The 19,122-nt window shown below is 45.1% G+C and overlaps 1 protein-coding gene across 2 annotated transcripts in view; it reads right to left on the reverse strand.

The window, feature by feature from the left end:
* Positions 1–19,122, reverse strand: part of FLVCR2 (FLVCR heme transporter 2) — a 53,534-nt gene that overhangs the window by 13,051 nt on the left and 21,361 nt on the right. For both annotated transcript variants that reach the window (XM_044917849.1, XM_021679795.2), the window contains 2 exons: positions 10,768–10,909; positions 7,638–7,778 (listed from right to left, as the gene is read on the reverse strand). In XM_044917849.1, coding sequence (XP_044773784.1) covers positions 7,638–7,778; positions 10,768–10,909 — 283 coding nt within the window. The remainder of the gene's footprint in view (positions 1–7,637; positions 7,779–10,767; positions 10,910–19,122) is intronic.

Consider the following 19,122-nt stretch of genomic DNA (forward strand, 5'->3'; position numbering starts at 1 on the left):
GTGAGGAGGATGGTGAGGAGGATGATGGTGAGAAGGATGATGGTGAGAAGGATGGTGAGGAGGAGGAGGATGGTGAGGAGGAGGATGGTGAGGAGGAGGGTGGCAGTAGCACATACTTACGTACTAGACACTGTTGTAAGTACCTTACAATCCTCATAGCAAGGTAGGTAATATTATCATCCCCATTTTATAGATGAGAAAAATGCACAGAGTTCAAAAACAAATACAGAAAGTCACTTTATAATGTTCACCAGGGGTCTTTTTAATTTTAACTAATTTTGAGGCTCACAAGACCATCACGGCACACGACATTAGATACACTTAGAAGACTCTAAGTAACAGGACAGAGCTTGAGAGCAGGGCAGCCTCAGGGGTTCCTCTCCCACGAACCCCAGACTGTGGAACCATCCAGAAGCTATCCTCTGGCCCCACGGTGATGGCACAGGTGCAGGGCAATGTGGGTATGGCAACCACCCTGGTTTAACACCTTACAGGAGCGACTATTGCTTGTAGCGTCTCCACAGGCATAGCTTTGGGGGCCCCCTAGAGGACAGGTCAGTGAAAAGAGTCACCATACTCAGAGAAGCACAAAGAATGGCCTCCTACCAGATACGAAAACGTCCCCCAGTCCAGATAGTCACTTTTATCACGAGGTCATCTTTATCATACGAGATGTTGCCTAAATGCCATTCACTTACTCCCTTTATCAGGTTCCCACAGAAATGAGACACAAAGTTAAGTGCAGGAGTTTAAAAATGCAGATTCCTGGGCCCCACCCTGGATCTACTAAATCTGATTCTCCTGGAATGGAGCTAGGAATCTGTAATTTAAAAATAACAGCAGGCACCTGCGTGGCTCAGTCAGGTGAGTGTCACACTCTTGATTTCAACTCAGGTCATGATCTCCAGGTCATGAGACTGAGCCCCGTGTTGGGCTCCATGCTCAGTGGGGAGTCTTCTTGCCCCTGTCCCTCCCCCTCTGCCACTCCCCCGCCCCGCGACTCGCTCAAACATTCTCTCTCTCTCTCTATCTTAAATAAATAAATAAAATATTTTTAAAAAACAACAACAATAACAGGGGCGCCTGGGTGGCTCAGTCGGTTAAGTGTCTGACTCTTGATCTCAGCTCAGGTCTTGATCTGAGGGTCTTGAGTTCAAGTGTAGAGCCCACTTAAACAACAACAACAACAACAACCCTGGTCATTTCTTAGACTCAGTAGAGTTCAGAAATAAATGACCTTGGGAATCCAGAAGATCCAAGACCAGGCCTGGGCTCCCAGGTGCTGGGGTTAACATGGTGGCAACTGGGATGGGAAGGGGCTTCAAGACCATGAGAATGACCCATAACACACCTACTTTAGATATGCTTAACCCTGCTGCAAACCAGAATCACCTAGAATGCTTTTTAAGAGCAGATTCCCAGGCCCTTACCCAGACTTTCTGAAACCGAATTTCTAGAAGAAAGGCAGGGAAATCCAGTCATGCACTCAACCAAGCACCCCAGGGGAGTCTATCATCAGGCAAGCTTGGGAAACACTGATCCCAGATCCTATCTCTGGGTTCTGGATATTCTGTGTTCATTTCCCTTGGGTCCTTCCTGAATGTGTAGTAAACCTTCATTTTAAAGGGCCAGCCTCACCGCAGCAAAGATCCAGGAAATTACAAGAAGGATATTATGCCCACTCCCAAGCAGGATCTGAGAGGGGGCACAATCACCCTCCCTAAACCCATGGGGGGTGGGCAGTAGTAAAGCCCTTGAAAGCCCCAAGGGAAGGTGATAATCTTCCAGTGTTGGGCTCTGAGTTTGGATGCCCACTACTGGAAGATTATTCAGAAGCATAGCTGAAGGCCAGGCTGGGGGATAACATGGAAAAGTATTCCCTTTGAGGACATTCTTTAGAAGAGGAGCCTTTTCAACAACTTTTTTCAACATGGCAATTGTTGCGCCATTGACGATAAGGCAGTAGAGGAGGCCATGTGAAAGCAGGGCCTAGGGACTCAAGGAGAAGGTAGCCAAAGAAAGGTTATTCTCTTACCCCACACTCCCTCCCACCTCTGCTGATACACATCCTAAGACCCGTCCTGCCCCCAGACTCTGACAGACCTGAAGAGAGGATGGTTCCAGCCCTGGGTCTTCCTGCATTGCCAAACCTGGAGAAGGGGTGGGTGGTGGTGGTCTTTTACTAGAGGAAGAGGCAGTTTTTTATTCCTATAATATTTCAGCAACATCACACACAAACCCCAACTCTGTCCCCTCCCCTCTAAGTTGGGCTGCCAGATTTAGAAGAAAAACAAAAACAACCCATCCAGTTACAATTTGAATTTCAGGTAACACTTTTTTAGCATAAATATGCCCCCAATACTCCATGGGACGTTTATGCTGAAAAGAATGTGCTGTTTACTTGAAATTCAAATTTAGCTGGATAGCCCTAATTTTATCTCTCAAACCTACCACTAAGGGTATGACCACAGGCCTACAAGTAAAAGCCCCTGGAATTCCTCCAAAGCCCTCACCAGGCTCCACTCTGGGCAGCTGACTCAGCAGTTTGGAGAAGCACTTGGAAAGCCACTAAAAAGACAGTACTGGACATCCCACCAGCTACATGGGAGCTACTCCCTACTTGGTGAAATCCAGTTCAGACCAACAAAAGAATGTAGGAAATCAAGTTTACCAATGCAACAGCAATGTGGATTCATGCAGCATCTACTTGCAATTGCTTTAAAAGCTTTCATCTCCACTCAGAGCACTCCAATGGAAAGCAAATTTACTTCTTATTTTCTGAGATTATTATTTCATGGGCAAAGGATGGGTGAAGGAGGTACACTCAGTAATTGGCAGAGCTGACATCAAAACTCAGATTTCTTATTCCTTATGGGCCAACTCTGAATTCACCACTCCAGCATTCAAGGCTCTTACTCAAAGATGTATTTACTCATGTCCAGCAAATGTGCCTGTGAAAGGCTGTCATCTGCTCAGTTCAAGCCACATGCTCTTAAGTGCATATAATTCAGAGGAAAATATGAACATCATATATACAATATAAAAAGTATGAATTATTTCCTTCTTCAAAGCCCAACCTGAAACTGCAGGAAGGATGGGGGACATTCTGGAGAGCTTCAAAGCATCTAGCTGAATTTATAGAGGGTTTTGTTTGTAATTGGAAGCAAAGATTTAATTTGGAAGAGAGCAGTGATTCTTAGGTGGACTGAGTCCCAAACACTGCCTTTACATGACCTCTAAGCCTTAGAGAGACGCTAAAGTCAAGACCCCATCCTTTCTAAATCCCATAGATGGCTGGTCAATATAAGTTGATCCTGCTTCAAAAACCCCGGAACTCTAGTAGATTTGCATCTTAGGAGAAGGCAACTCCCAGGCAACTGGTCTGGAGGATTGAATCTGAAGAAGGACTTACTTACTCCCCTAGGTAGACCCAAAGACCACTCAGACAAGTGGGGCTTAAAAGAGCTCTGTCTGTCTCTAAGATGTTCCTTTCTCCATAGGGAGGCAAAAATGGCATGGCGGTCAGGAAGATGGGCTCTGGCATCAGACAGAAGTTTAAATCCAAGCTCTGTTGCTTGCTAGCTTTCCAGTTGTGGGCACAGAACTAAATAGAGCCTCAGCTTCCTCATATATAAAATGGAATGGAGTTTAGAACTGATGTCATGGGTTTGTTTTGAAGATTAAATGTGATAATCCATGTAAAGTACTTAACATAGTACCTGACACACAGTAATGGCTCAATAAAATTCTTTCCAAATCTATGATTAAGCCTAAAAATCATTTCCTTGTTGGTCAAGAGCTTAGTCACCAAGTCCAATTATCTATCATGGAAAAAGGCTTGCAGTTTTCTGACTATAACGAACTATATGCAAACATCCAGATTAGTTTAACTCTCTCTCACTGGAATAAACCCAGGCCTTTGAGGAAAAAAAAAAATTAATAAATTCTATCTATACAATGGAGTCAAATGCTCCTAGAGACTCAGAAGAGAATTGCTTTTCTGGCTAACGCTATCCCAGTTTAAATGACAACTTACTTCCACCCTTTCTCTCCTCACCTTCTGAGATTCCCGTTATGCATATGTTGGTTTGCTTCATGGTTTCCCACAGGTCTCAGGGGCTTGGCTTATTTTTCTTCGTTTTTTATTCTTTCTGTTCCTCAGACAGGATAATTTCATTTGATCTATCTTCAAGTTCACTGATTCTTTCTGCTGACAGCTCAAATCTGATTTTGAGCCCTCCAGGGCGTTTTCCATTTTAGTTAGTGTATTTTCAATTCCAGAATTTCTATTTGGTTCTTTTTTATTCCTGTCTTTATCGATATTCTCTATTTGGTAAGACATTATTCTCCACCTTTTTTTCATTCTTTAGGCATGGGTTCTTTAGTTCTTTGAACATATTTATATTGTTGATTTACAATCTTTATTATGTCTAACATCAGGGCTTCCTCAGGAAGAGTTTCTATTAAGTGCTTTTTTCTCCTTGTGTATGAGTCTTACTTTCCTATTTCTTTGCATGTCTCATAATCTTTTGGTAAAGCTGGACATTTTAAATACCATGTCAACTTTGGAAATGAGATTCTCCTCCCTCCTCAGGATTTGTTGCTGTTGCTGCTATTTGTTTAGTGACTCTCCTGGACTAATTTTGTAAAGTTTGTATTCTTTGTCATGTGCAGCCGCTGAAGTTTCTGCTTCATCAGTTAGTGGTGAGGTAATGATTAGACAGAGATTCCCTTAAATACCTTAAACCAGTAAGTCTCCACCTTTGCCAAGGACCTCCTCTGTGTGGGGGTTGGGCTTCTCCCTCAATGCTCCAGCAGGCAGGTGTCAACTCTGCCTTAGCCTTCACTTCCTCCTTGCACAGAGCCTCAAGGTCAGCCAGAGGTGAGAGTTTAGGGCTTTGTCAGGTCTTTCATGGTAATGTGGACATGGACTTCTGGATTCCTAAGAATATGTCAGAGCTTTTCAAAGCCCCTATGACCATCTCCTTCTCTAGATTTTTGTTTCAAGATTTTTGGCCAGCTTCCTGTTTACCCCAACTGGTATTCTACCTTAGGCAGCTACAATGCTAAACAGTGATTGTTTTCAACAAATGCCCTGGAAATAGTGCTTTTCCCACAGAGCAAGCTCTGACTCAGGTTAAATAAAAGCAAGTCCCTGAATGGGGCTCTTCTAGAGAACTGTCAGATATCAAATAATGACCTAGGAATGGGGCTTTTGGGGGAGCTCCAAAATTGTTTTTGCCCCATCAAGTGTCTGTGAGGCTGCTGGTTCTCACAACTACGATGGCTGCTAGGCTGCTGGTTGTCAAGGCTACCACAGAGACTGGGAGAGGCGGATCGGAATAGGGCAAGTTAAAACACAAAGCTCACTGTTCTTGCCATTATTCAGCCATTTTTTTCTTGAATAAATGTCCCTTGGATTGTTGCAAACCTTTGTTGTAGAGTTCTGAAAATTTGATTTTGACAATGTTTGCCAGTGTACTTGTTGCTTTATGGAAGAACAAATTATTCAAGGTCCTCACTCTACCATTCCAGAAGTGCTTCCCTATTTATTTCCTGTGTTATCATTTAACCAAATAGATGAATGTCCAGAAGTATAGTATTAAAACCACTCTGCCAAATTAAAGACCATATAAGCAACCAGCCATGCAAGAGGGGAAGAGGAAGAGTTGCTTTTCTCCCCCACCTCTAGACTGGAATCATTGCCCAGTTATCACCACTATCCTCATTCTCATCCATAGAAAATATTTATTAAGCACTCATCTGCCCTAGAATCCCAAGGTAGGCCTCAAATACCCTGATGTCAGATGCAATAAGAGTTATGGCGTTCAAAGGTCAATGCACTTGAGATGTTTAACTCAGGAAAAGTGAAAGTTCTCAGAGCCACGCCATACTGAATCTGCAAGGGATCCCAAAGGTCATGTGGCTTTATTATCCATCTAGATAGCCTGACATTCTCCACAATATCCCCACTAAGTAGTTGGTCCCATCTACACTTGAATGCCTCCCACTGATGGGCAACTCACATAACTTCTTTAGTTGGATATCTTAAGTATTGGAAACTCTGTCTTTATATTGTGGGTGAAGGCAGAGACATACTCAGAACTGAAAAGCTGGAGAGAATGAGAAACAGAGACCTGAGACCTTGAAGATTAATCTGCTCATCCAGCACTTTTCCAGGTGAGAGATCACTTATTTTTGTGAGTGCCTGAAAAATAGGCGTGCCCCTCTCCTGTGGATGATACTACCTCTTGTCTAGTGCCTCAGCAGATAAACACTCTAATTTAGATAAAGAGCATGATAAGCCTAACATGAAACTCTGGCACAGTTCTACAAAGGGGTATAGGCATTAATTGTGTAATCTTTGGAGTTAGATAAACCTGTATTTGAATCCTGGCTCTGCCAATTCAAAGCTGTGTCTTCTTGAGCTACTTAGCCTGTCTTGAGTTTCAGTTTTCTCATCTGTTGAAAAAGGATAACTATGGTACCTACCTCACATGGGTGTGGTGAGAGTTAAATAAATAAAATCATATGTGAAAAGTCTTGGCACATAGTAAATGCTATTGTAAATACATTTACATAAAATGCAAGGTTTGTACAGAAAACAAGGTTTTTGTACAGAAAATACAAGGTTTGTACAGAAAACAAGGTTATAGCCAACTGGGGTTTCAGTAAGCATAAATTACATCAAACCAACCTCATTTCTTTTTTTCTTATGGTTACGAAGCATGTTACACAACTGTTGACTCTTGATTTTAAACAAACTAACTAGTAGGGGCACCTGGGTGGCTCAGTTGGTTGAGTGTCTGACTCTTGGTCTCAGCTTGGGTCATGATCTGGGGGTCATGGGATCGAGCCCTGTTTCGGGCTCCCTGCTCAGCAGAGAGTCTGCTTCCCCTCTCCCTCTGCTCTTCCCCCTGTTCATGTACCTTCTCTCTCTCTCTCTCTCTCTCTCCCTCTCCCTCTCTACAATAAGTAAAATAAAATCTTAAAAAAAATTTTTTTAATGCATAAATATTCAAATGTATCTTACCAAAAGCCAAAAAAGTGAAATAAAAGAGGGATATTGTCTTGCATTCAGGTAAAAAAGGAGTCAGTGTTACAAAATGACAGAGGATTGGTTGAGGAGTGGTTTATGTGGCAAGACTCATACATGCACTCATTCATTCATTCATTCATTCATTCATTCACTAAATAACTGTTAGAGTGTCCACTCCAGGTTGGCCACTGCTGAGGAACTATAAAGATGAAAAGCCATAAATCCCCACTCTTGGGATGTTCACAGTCTAGGGGCAAGACAGACCTGGAAAATTTTTTTTTAATGGTTCAGTGTTAAGATGTACCAGGAACAGCATAATAAAAGAGGTAAAGGTCACCTTTATAGCAGTGATACTCAGATGAGACTTGGAGGATCAGCAGGCATTTGTCAGACAACTTGACATGGGGAGGAATGGTTTTCTAGGTGAACTTTACAGAACATGCAAAGGCCCTGAGGTACAGCTGACTCTCTGGTTGACCCTGAGCAATAGCTTTATATACACATTTGGGATTTGGAAAGAGTAAGACACATAGACACATCAGGTCTCTTGTCTCACATTCCCAATTTAAATACACTCCTGGACACATGTGCACCTTACCGTAGGTGATGACGAGCAGCACAAAGTTGAGGTTTTTGAAGATCCGGACAATGGAACTTAAGTACGAAGCATCAGGGGATGCCAAGGCATAACTCAGGGACTGGGCCCTGCTGGGGGAATGTTTAGGCTTCTCCTTGAATACTGAAAGGAAAGGAACAGAGAGATCACTGCAAATCCCCATGACCCCACCCCTGCAGAGCTGACACATGGACAAGAGCTGGCTCCCTCATCTAGAAGAAGTTAAGACTCGAAAAGGAAATATTAATTCTTCAATTAAATCCTTCAACCCCTCCTTTCTTGAAACTGTTTCTCACCACCTGTGGCTGAGTGAGGTCTTTTAATTACTTTTTCTTCATGGCCTCTCAATGGCTGCACTCCTTGGGTCTCCCAGGCAGTGTTCAAGGATCAAGGAGTTCCATACTAAATCAGCAAATAACATTCCGCAGAGCACAGAAACTAATATAATAGTAATACATGGCTAGAAAGGAAGTGAGAGCTGAGGTTTTGGGATTAGTGAGCCCAGTGAACGGCTTAGCACCAGAGCTCCTCCCGAGGGGGCAGGGACGGTGTCCCTGCTTAGCAGAGAGCCTGGCACAATGCAGCCAAGGAATATTCCCTAAATAAGTGAAAAGATCTTAGACTGAAAAAACCTCAAGTCCATTCCTAGTTTGTCAAAGTCTGAGTCTAATGTCTGCCTCCTGAAGAGACAAGAGAATTAACACATACCCTGCAGGAGTGGTCACTGTGATATGAAGGACTGGGGAGGGACAGGACAGAAGGGAATGAAACCCATTCATTTTATATTCGATTTTCAGCACAGCTGGTACAATCAATTTGATGGCATTGGTCACTGTTCAGGTTCTGGGGGCAGATAAGTGTAACCAGTAGTTTGGCTAAATTGCCCCCGAAGTTGGGTCCAGGCAAGCTCCATGTAGCCTTCTCCACACACCATGAGAACACTCCTGAAAGGTCAGTAGACTGTTTCCAGTTAGAGGAAGCTCTGGAAATGAGGTTTACTCTCTTGAAGATCAAAGAGGTCCCCCACCCAGAAAACCTTCCAGCCCTAACTTCAGAGCCCTGCTTCTTCCTTCTCCAGAAATAGTCCTGAATTACTTCCTGCCGTTGGAAACCACTCATCCATTGTCTTGCCCGTTCACCTCCCCTTGCAGCAGGGGAAAGAAAGCAAGGCAAGAGGCTATTTCTCTCTGGTTTGTTCAAGGGCCTGGCCACCACAAACCAGAATTCAGATCAGATTTCTCAGTTCTTTACTCAATTAGCCACTCTCTGGCTTGATAATAAAATGTCAAAATGTAGAAATGTCTTACCTTCGGTATTTCAGATGCAAAGAACCACACCCTCATCTGCTCTTAGTACAGGCATTTGAAGCTGGGCACATTACAAGTTGAAACTTAAGGTCTGGTTGAGTAAGAGGGTCCCTGGGCAGACTGTTCTTTCCTGCGGCTATCCACAGCCCCATAGCTTCTCCCCTTCCCAGAAACAGCAAGTCCTCTGCCCAACATTTCCTACCAGCTTTGAAAAGCCATCAGACTTTCTCATCTTGGACCCCGAGGGAGAGAATGCCTCGGTGAGAACAGTGGAATGGGGTGCACGATCATAAAACTGTTCTGACTCTGGAGGTGAGGAGAGCAGGGAAGAATGAGACCTTTACCACGTGGGATGGAATGTTAGGAAGAAAGCTGGTTAACCTTTAAAGACGAATGACTAACTGAAAATGAAAAAGCCTCTACTATACTGTTTCTGAATTTATCACAGCACATGTAATATCACTCAGATGATAAAAGAGGATATAAAATATATTAACCAATATCTCAATGATCAAATGTACATGCACATAAAAATTAATAGTAGTTATCTGAGGTTGCTGGTGGGTTTAACTGGTACAGTCTAAATTAATGGTTATTCCTTTTTATTTTAATTATTTATTTTATTTATTTATTGAAGTAACCTCTATCCCCAACATGGGGCTCGAACTCATGACCTTGAGATCAATTGGTAGAGCCAGCCAGGCACCCAGGTTATTCTTTTCTTTATGCTTTCTCGTATTTTCCAGATTTGTCCATAATGAGCATGTATTCCTCTTATAGTTTTTTTTTTTTTAAAGATTTTATTTATTTATTTGAGAGAGAGAGAATGAGAGACAGAGAGCACGAGAGGGAGGAAGGTCAGAGGGAGAAGCAGACTCCCCGCCGAGCAGGGAGCCCGACGCGGGACTCGATCCCGGGACTCCAGGATCACGACCTGAGCCGAAGGCAGTCGCCCAACCAACTGAGCCACCCAGGCGCCCCCCTTATAGTTTTTTTTAAAAAGCCTCAAAAGATGTGGTCCCCAGGTATTCTCAGATGAATCTATGAGAGTATCAAGTGTTTGTGGGCCAATTCTGTTTTATTTTGGTTTGTTCCAGAAATTTAGAGGATGGAGTTAGACAGGGTTAGGCAATCTCTGCCACTTACTAGCTAACTAATCTCGAATAATGGACTTAACTCCCCTTAAGTCTCATTTTCCTCTTTGTGGGAAAGGGGGATTGGTGGGATTGATGGTGGTAAACTTCACTCAAGATTCAAGATCAGGCATGCTTAGCACAGTGTCTGTGGTATATATCATAAGCACTCAGTGGGGTTTCATCACAGGGATCAAGAGCCTGCCCGTTAATTCTGGTGAGGTTTTATTGGGGAACTGGTGAATTACAATTAAATCTTTACTGAGCAGCTAACAAAGTACACAAGACCAGCTAGCACTCTGTTGGCTAAGACATTTGAAGGCCACTAGAAGCCTGGCCTCCAGTTTCTATAAATGTCCATGGTATTCTTTTTTTTTTTTTTAAAGATTTATTTGAGAGAGCGAGAATGAGAGAATGAGAGAGAGAGAGAGTACATGAGGGGGGGAGGGTTAGAGGGAGAAGCAGGCTCCCCGCCGAGCAGGGAGCCCGATGCGGGACTCGATCCAGGGACTCCAGGATCATGACCTGAGCCGAAGGCAGTCGCTCAACCAACTGAGCCACCCAGGCGCCCAATGTCCATGGTATTCTAAGGCCATGTTCACTAGGTCCCCACCCAAGTCAGCAGAACCTCCCTGCCTCCTGGCCCCCCCATCAGTCTACTAACGACCTTACCGATGATGACAAGGATGAAAAGCAGAGTAGCCACGCTTGCTATTATGTAAAACATGATGCTGATGTGGTAGGCAAGCTTGTCCCGGTCTTCGATGTTGGGTACCAAAACAGGAGGGACCAAGAACCCAATTGCAATTCCAAGCTATAGAAGACAGAGACAATCAATCACAGTTTCCAACAGCCAAGAATCGACAGCATAAACTTAAAGAGACTCCTGATAAGAAACATAAACCCTAACTTCCAGTCCTCTTTAAAACCCAAACAGGGATTGTTTCCCCCTCTCAAAACACCTGAGAGATCTTTCTTTTCATTGATAACTCAACTCTTCTTATTGATTGACAACACATCCCTGACCTCGCTAACTATCACTACCTACTGAAAAATATTATAGTTGGGGTTCTCAATGCAGGCTGGCTCTTCTCTAGCTGCAGACTAATGAACAATGGTTCTCATACTCCCATATCTCTATAGTAGAATAAAACAACGTTGAATTTTTCTTCACTGAATTTTTCATGTCACTGAATCCATTAACCTGAAGCTGAGAGACCGGCTGAGGGAAAAATCCTACACCCTACAACCCCAAGAACTTGCGTTCAGTAGGAGATGAAAGCCTGAAGTTGTTACCCGACTCACAAATGTGAAAACGTAAGTTCATTGTGTAAATAACATAATTTACAAAGCATCTATAGTGTGAAGTCACATGCCACCACGTAAATGTACACACACAGGACACGGGGACATGACAACTGGCTATAAACATGCATACGCACACACCAACGAATCAAAACATCTCATACCTGCCTCAGGGTTCAAACTCCAGTGACCTGACAGATAACGGTGAGTTGGGTGTTTCCAAGGTCAGAAATGCCTCGATTTGGTAATGGCTTACTGTGACATAACTCCCGAAAGCCCTTCTGCAACACATATATACCAAGGCAGAAATCGGAAAACAGCCTGAGAACTCAGGCAAGCCTCAAATTCCCAAAGTGAAGGAAGATGAGTAAATCTTTTGTCTTAAGGTCCCACTTTTCCTTTACTGTACTTGAAAGGAACTGCAGGTAGAGGCCAAGTTGCTTTCATGCCACACTGTAACAGCGTCCTTCACTGGCTGCCTATCTGTTGACCACCTTGATCGCTTTTCCAGCCTGTCAATTACAGCCACTAGGGATGGTGGTTCTCAGCTCTGGAACAGTCCCAAAAGTCATCATCGTTAGGCTCAGTGTAGGGTTCTCCCAAATTTGCCAAATATATAATCAATAAATCAAACAGATCTTTAAAGCATCTACTATGTGAAAAGTACTCTGCTAGATATTTTACCAATGTACCAAGATGGATATGGCATGATTCCCGCTTTCAAGGAATTTTATAATCTAGTTGGGGCAGGGACTTTAAAACAAAGATACAAAAGATAACACAAAAAGATAACACAAATGGGGATGTTTGTGGGTTGAAATCCTAGGACGTTATTGTTTTGAAAGTTCCTTTGTCATCGTCTGTACAACCTGATTATTAGAGGATCAAGTGGAGGCTAAGTGAAGTTTTAAGCTCTAGAAGGTGAGTGAGTGACTCATGGTCACAGGAGTTCTAGCAGAGTTGAGATGAGAGAACAGATCTCCTAGCTTCTCAGGCCAGGGCCTCCTTCACTGGGCCTGACAGGTCTCTCCAGGGCTAAGAGCCCTGAGAAAGGGCCAAGTGAGCAGGCTTCTCCAGAAGAGAAGATATTTCATGTCCTTGGAGTCTTATCTGATCCTTGATCACAGCGATTTGGCAGAGTTAAGTCTAGCGTAAGTCTCTAAGACTTTAAGGGGTTAAAACCAGCCATAGACAAAGGGACAGATACAACGGGCACAGCTGGAAAACAGGGCCCCCTGCAGGTTCTGTCTGGCCCCCTACGTATTGCAGTGTTGGAGATCTAGGTGTTAAACAGAGCCCCGAAAGGTCCCTTTTGCAAGAATGAAGGAAGATACGGGATACCATCCAAGGCTCCGTGATTCTTTCATTCCCCAAAGGACCTTGATACAGGATAACCTAATCCCCAGTAATCTTCTGCCTTGAGAAATAAGTCCTCCCAGCTGGTTCTACACTACACGCCCGATCCCTCAGAGATTGCACTCCATTCTCCGTCTACACACTAGGCCTGAGTGAGTGCTATTCCACCCCACCTCCAGCACCAAAGCCTTCCCCAGCCGGCAGGCCGCAGCAGTCACCTGTAGGGGCCTGTGGTGACCTGGTCAGACAGCAACACTGCCTCATAGTACCCTTTCTCCTGAAGGAAACTGACTTCGGAGGTACTTTCGGGGTCAGTGTGGAAAACAAAAACATAGGGACTGGACTGTCAGCTGCTGCCTCTTTGGTTTTTTCAAGACATATTTGTTCCCGCTTCTTGAGAGCTGTGTTCAGTGAGAGTTTACAGCTCTACTCAGCTCCCAGTTCTTCGGTCTGTCCCCTGGCAGGTGCTCAGTCATGTTGGCTAGTTGGACAGATGAATGGATGAGCACTGGTAGAAAAACCTTATCTACACAAAGCTGGCAGTATCACACAGGTCTGCCCATGAGGGTCCATGTTCTTTCTACAAACCACATTGGATTCAGAGGGGTAAGGGAAAAAAGTGTTTACAGGGGAGAAGGTAGGGAGAAGGTAGGATGGCTGGCTATTTCTTCAGCACCTACTATGTACTGGGTATCTAATAGCACATATCTTTTTCATTTAACCCAAGAAACTTCACAACAAAGACAAAAATGAGAATCTCTGATGGTCCACACCCTGCCTAAGGTCACACAGGCAACTGGCAGAAGAGCTGGCCCTCCTAAGCCAGTTCTGATTCCAGAACCTGAGCTCACCTCCCATCTCCCGTGAAATGTCGGTATGACGCTAGTCAACACGGAAGCCTATATTCTCACCCATTCAAATTCTGTCATGAATTTTCTAGGACACCTCAAGGGTAAAAATCAGAGACCGGCAGCCCAAGTCAGTACAAGATTAACTCAAAGAGATGGGAGGATGCTGCCCCAGGAGGGTGGTGCCCGCAACTTTCCCGTGCCGCTCACAAAAACGAGACCCAGGCCACGAATGAAAATGATTAAAAATCATCGCTGACTGGTTTGACTTGGTTTATGTCCTAGCATTTATATTAGTTTTATCATCCTCAGCAAAATATTAGTCATGGGCAAAATACACAATACACAGTCAAACCAGTCCAGTCTTCACTCTTCAGAAACTTATTCTTTAAAAATTGTTTTTAAAGTGGAATTAGGTTCTCGTCATTTTGACAGAACCCATAGCAGGATTTCCCAACATTGCCTGAAAAGGTCACCAGCCCCGACCCCACTGTGATCCTTACAGGTCTGGGATTCGTCCTGAGTACCTGTATTTTCATATGTAGGCTATCCTTATCACCCATCAAGGGAGCTTGGGTGACAGTTTGGGCATGGGTGTCCTAACGGCTTCCATGTGGCTCTGCTCCCAGACATTTTCCACTCTGCAGCCAGTGATATTTGCAAAATGTGATTGGATTATGTCCCTCCTCTACTAAAACCCTGCAGTGACTTCCCCTTGCTTTTAAATTAGGTAAAAACCTAAACATACCCACAAAGCTCTGCACCAGGGGTCATCTGCCCCTGGTTAACTATTTGCTCCCTGAGACCCTGCCATCCTGGCCTCCTTTCGATCTTTCAAATGTCCAAAGTGGGGCGCCTGGGTGGCTCAGTCGTTTAAGTGTCTGCCTTCGACTCAGCTCAGGTCATGATCCCAGGGTCCTGGGATGGAGCCCCACCTCAGGCTTCCTGCTCAGCGGGGAGTCTGTTTGTGCTCATGTGCATGCTCTCTTGCTCTCTCTCTCTCAAATAAATAAATAAAATCTTAAAAAAAAAAAAAATGTCCACAGCACCTTCACGCCCAAGGACCACAGGGATTTTGCACCAGCTTCCTCTGACCAGACTAGAATGCCTTCCTTACTCCATTTCACCAAGTAAATGCGGACATCCTTCAGGCTGGAGCTCAATCCATGCCTGGTCAAGGAACCTTTCTCTGGTGTCTCATTTGAGGTTAGCTGCACACAGGTAGTTTTATACTTGCATGATTATTCAATTAACATCTGTCTCCCCAGCCGGATTTTAAGTTCCAGGAGCGCAGGGCTCATATTTATCTCTAGAGCCTAGCACGTAATACTAATCAGTAAAATGTATGGAGCTTTTCATGGAGGATCTCAATCCTCTAAACAATCCCAGAAAGAGAGGTACAGGTGTCACATTGTCCCAGCTTTACAGACGATGAAAGTGAGGTGCAGAAAAGTGAAGTGAGGGCGCCTGGGTGGCTCAGTTGGTTGAGCGACTGCCTTCGGCTCAGGTCATGATCCCGGAGTCCCGGGACCGAGTCCCACATCGGGCTCCCTGCTCGGCAGGGAGTCTGCTTCTCCCTCTGACCCTCCTCCCTCTCCTGCTCTCTGTCTCTCATTCTCTCTCTCTCAAATAAATAAATAAAATCTTTTTTAAACAAATTAAAAATTAAAAAAATTAAAAAAAAAAAAGAAAAGTGAAGTGACTTGCCCCAGGTCACACAGCTGTAAGCAGCTGAGCTTGAGGTTAAACACACAGTAGTTCTGAATACAGAGCCTATTGACTCTCATCTCTATGGTTCACTTTACCCCAAAGAAGGCGTTTAACAAAAACGTGATGAATACAATGATGAAAAGGCAGGCTGGGATACTCAGTGCTCATATCCTATTTTCTTGTCGCCCTTTCTGCAAACCCAAGGGTGACATCTAAACACTGTTGCAGCATCAGTGGTCATGAGTACTTCCAGAGCAAATGTCACAGTCAAAAACACATCAGTGCTGCCTGAGTGGTTTGGGGAACAGGAAAAAGCCATTCTGTGTGTAATGCATTACTTGTCATTCTTGCTGACTATGCATCTGGCAGAGCAAAAAGAAACCCAGAAAACCATCAGGCTGCATCTAAGAGGGTAAGATTTCCACACTTAATCCCTTGCACAGCACAACACATGTATTATGTTGGCTCTAAGATCCACAGAACCACTATCCCCATCACCAAACACAATGGGGCATTCAACAAAGCCCCGAGTCACCACTGAGTCAGAACCACGGCACATAGCAGCCCTCCTAAATGCTGTGTGGCCATGAAGATGCCCAGACCATCAAATGAGGACCCTGGGGCTTCCACAAAAGGCAGGGAGCTCTGTGTTAACACCACAGTGAGGCCTTTGGTCCTAATGGAACAGAGACAGACCACTGGTCCCCGTCTGAATCCTTTGCTAGGGTCCCAGGCACCTCATCCTCCTGTCCCAGCCATTGGTAAGGTGGACGCTATTCTTATTGATAGGAGGCAACCACCTCAGCAAACAGGTTCTCACTCACCCAACCCCCTCCTCTGCCCACTCCTCCCCTAGGGCATACCTGCCATTCAGACAAACATGAGCCCACTCCACGCCAGGGTTGGGCCATTCCTGGGCCATTGCCTCATTCCTTTCCCTTGGGCACGGTCACCAGATCAGGGCCGGGCATGTCTCTGGGATTTCAGGGCTCCCAGGAGCTGGCTCCCTGGCGCCAAGGGTAAAAAATGTCCCGTAACTTGGTGGACAGCTTTCCCTGCCACAGAGCCCCCGGGCTTGAAGTCTTACTTCAAATGTGACCTAATGGGCTCACCTTACTCCTCAAGGAATTCACACCTATGTTGCGTACATTTAAAAACAAACCCCTCACCTTTCCTCCTTTCCATCTCAGCAGTCCTGGAAGACATCGTCCCTCTAATACAGGGGCTCAGGCTCTGGGGTCAGAGAGATCCGAGTTCAAATCCCAGCTCTACCCGTTATTACATGTCTGACTGTGGGAAGTGGATTTAACCTCCTTGTGCCTGTTTCCTAATCCACAAAAGGAAGATACCATTATCTAGTTATACTATCTAGCTCTCGCGGTTGTTCTAGGGTCTAAATGAGCTCCTTTGAATGGACTGTGCTGCAGAAAGTTTCGCACCGAGGGGGCGCAGCAGGTGCAGTTCTCCCCCTGCCCCCTCTCACAGTAGGGCGGACGCGGGAGGCTACCAGGCCTCAGAGGCCTGGTCTGTTTAGGGCAGTGGGACAAACCACCCTCCCCGGTCTCCTCGTCTTCCCTCTCCAGCTCCTTCCTTCTTGCAGCTCTTTCTCAGTTCTCTCAGTCTGCCCTGACCCTGCCCTCTCACACACACTCTGTCCCCGACCTTCCCAAGCCCTCCTTGGAGCCCACTTTGAGTGGGCGACTGTGAGCTCTCCTCCACCTCCCTGCGCCATGCACTCAGGTGCACATTCCTCAGCGCTGCGTTGGCCACAAAGTCCCTGCGGGGGGACCTCCAAGGAGTCAGCCCTCTCAGAGGGAGGAAGGAAGTCCAAACTCCTCAGCCTGCTGTTCTTGGCTTTCTTCACCTACTTTCAACTACCTTTCCAGGCCCATCTCCGCCCACTTCCTGCTGTGTCCCTGGTACTCCAGCCAGATCGGACTTGGACGAGTCACGATTCCCGTCTCTTCATGGTCTAGTTTCTACCTTTATGCAAGCAGCTTCCTTGCTTGGAAAGGGCTCCCTCTTTTAAAAATCTTTCAGAGCCCATCTCAACATCAGCTTCTTTACTGGGTTTTCTTTGATCGTCCTGGTGAGGAGAGATCTCCTTGCCCTAAACTCCTCTAATCCTTCGGTGTTCTGCCATTTTTCTGACACTAGTCTGATGCCTGGTAAACAGAGCAGGGGCTCGCTCAATAAACGGGTGTTGAATGAATAGGCTTCAGCTAACTGGCATGTCAGGAACACATCACTCCCCTTCCAGATTAGCCATGAGCCTTGACCTGGGGAAAGAGGTTGCTGGAAATTTAAATGCAGACAAGTTCTCAGAGAAAGTTTGCTACTTAAAACCAAACTAAACCAAACCAAGCCAAACAAAACAAAAAAACATGATTGAAGGCCCTTCTAAAATCAGAGCCACGTGAAAGATACATTGGGGTTCAATCTAGATTTTCACACACTTAAAGCCCATCAACCCACGTGAGCGATCTTAAAGCACACAGCACGAAGCCACCCCCACAAGGGTATTTTTATATCATGAGTGACGAGATGCACGTGTAAACCTACACATCTCTATGTACTCTAGCAATGGTCTTACAATCTAAAAATTAATCTGAAGCTAAGGTTCACAGAGTACCACAGTTGAGGAAAAGTTAAACTACACAGGGGCGCCTGGGTGGCTCAGTCGTTAAGCGTCTGCCTTCGGCTCAGGTCATGATCCCGGGGTCCTGGGATCCAGCCCCATGTTGGCCTCCCTGCTCAGCTGGAAGCCTGCTTCTCCCTCTCCCTCTGGCTACCTGCCTGTCTGCCTACTTGTATCTCTCTCTCTCGCTGTCAAAAAAATAAATAAATAAAATCTTTTCAAAAAAAAAAGTTAAACTACACAGACAAATGTCAGAAAATGTTACTACACAAAGGGTCATTTAAGTCCATGCAGAATTTATGGGCACTAAAATGTGCTAAAAATGAAGTAAGCCCAATTTCCATCCCATACCTAAATATGCCCACACACTTCTGGGGCTGCGTGGCTCGACACGGGTGTCTTAGGCATCCACAGCATGGCCACCGTCAGGGAGGCCACCACTGAAGCTTTGTCTCCCAGATCACGTACAAGTGGGGAATTATGTGCAACACACAGAGGTGGCTCTAACACTCACTGCCCATCCCCAGTGTGTACTGGTGTGGGCTTTTAAACACCACAAAAATGGTTCTATTGAAGCACACGTTTGCACATTCCAATATGTCACTTAGACATCTGTTTACACGTACATCTGGGTAAAATGATGTAAACAGGGTCCCAAACGTAAGGTACTAGGCCAGAGTAAAGGCACTCTGCAGGAAAGCCACCTTTGGACCCGGCACTGAGTCTGTGGATGCCCCAGAAAGAAGCAAGGAGAATGGGGTGGGTGCCAGGACACTGAAACACTGAAACTGACCACCAGTTGAATTATGAGAGTGAGCCCCCCGCCACCTAGGAACGCCAAGGAGCTCCTAGGAAATGCCATGGTAAGCAATAATGTACACGCAAAGCCCACTCATATGACTGTATTTTTGAAATCCCCAAACCCAAGCCTTTGGCTTCTTTTGAAAAGGCCAAATCAGGATTAAGGACAGAGCAGACCTTCAGGAACAAAAACAATCCCATTGATTTAGGAGGAAATCACTCACCAAGGGGGTTTTATGGATTTAAAAAGCTAAGCTGAGGTCTCTAAGAACTTAGGAAGCAAGGTCACAGTGGTCACAGCTAGTCAACTCCAGACTTCCTCAGGGCTCCCGCCCCATTCACAGGGTCTGTCCTCAAATCTATGACTCT

This window comes from Neomonachus schauinslandi, chromosome 9 (genome assembly GCF_002201575.2).
Source record: "Neomonachus schauinslandi chromosome 9, ASM220157v2, whole genome shotgun sequence".
NCBI lineage: Eukaryota > Metazoa > Chordata > Mammalia > Carnivora > Phocidae > Neomonachus > Neomonachus schauinslandi.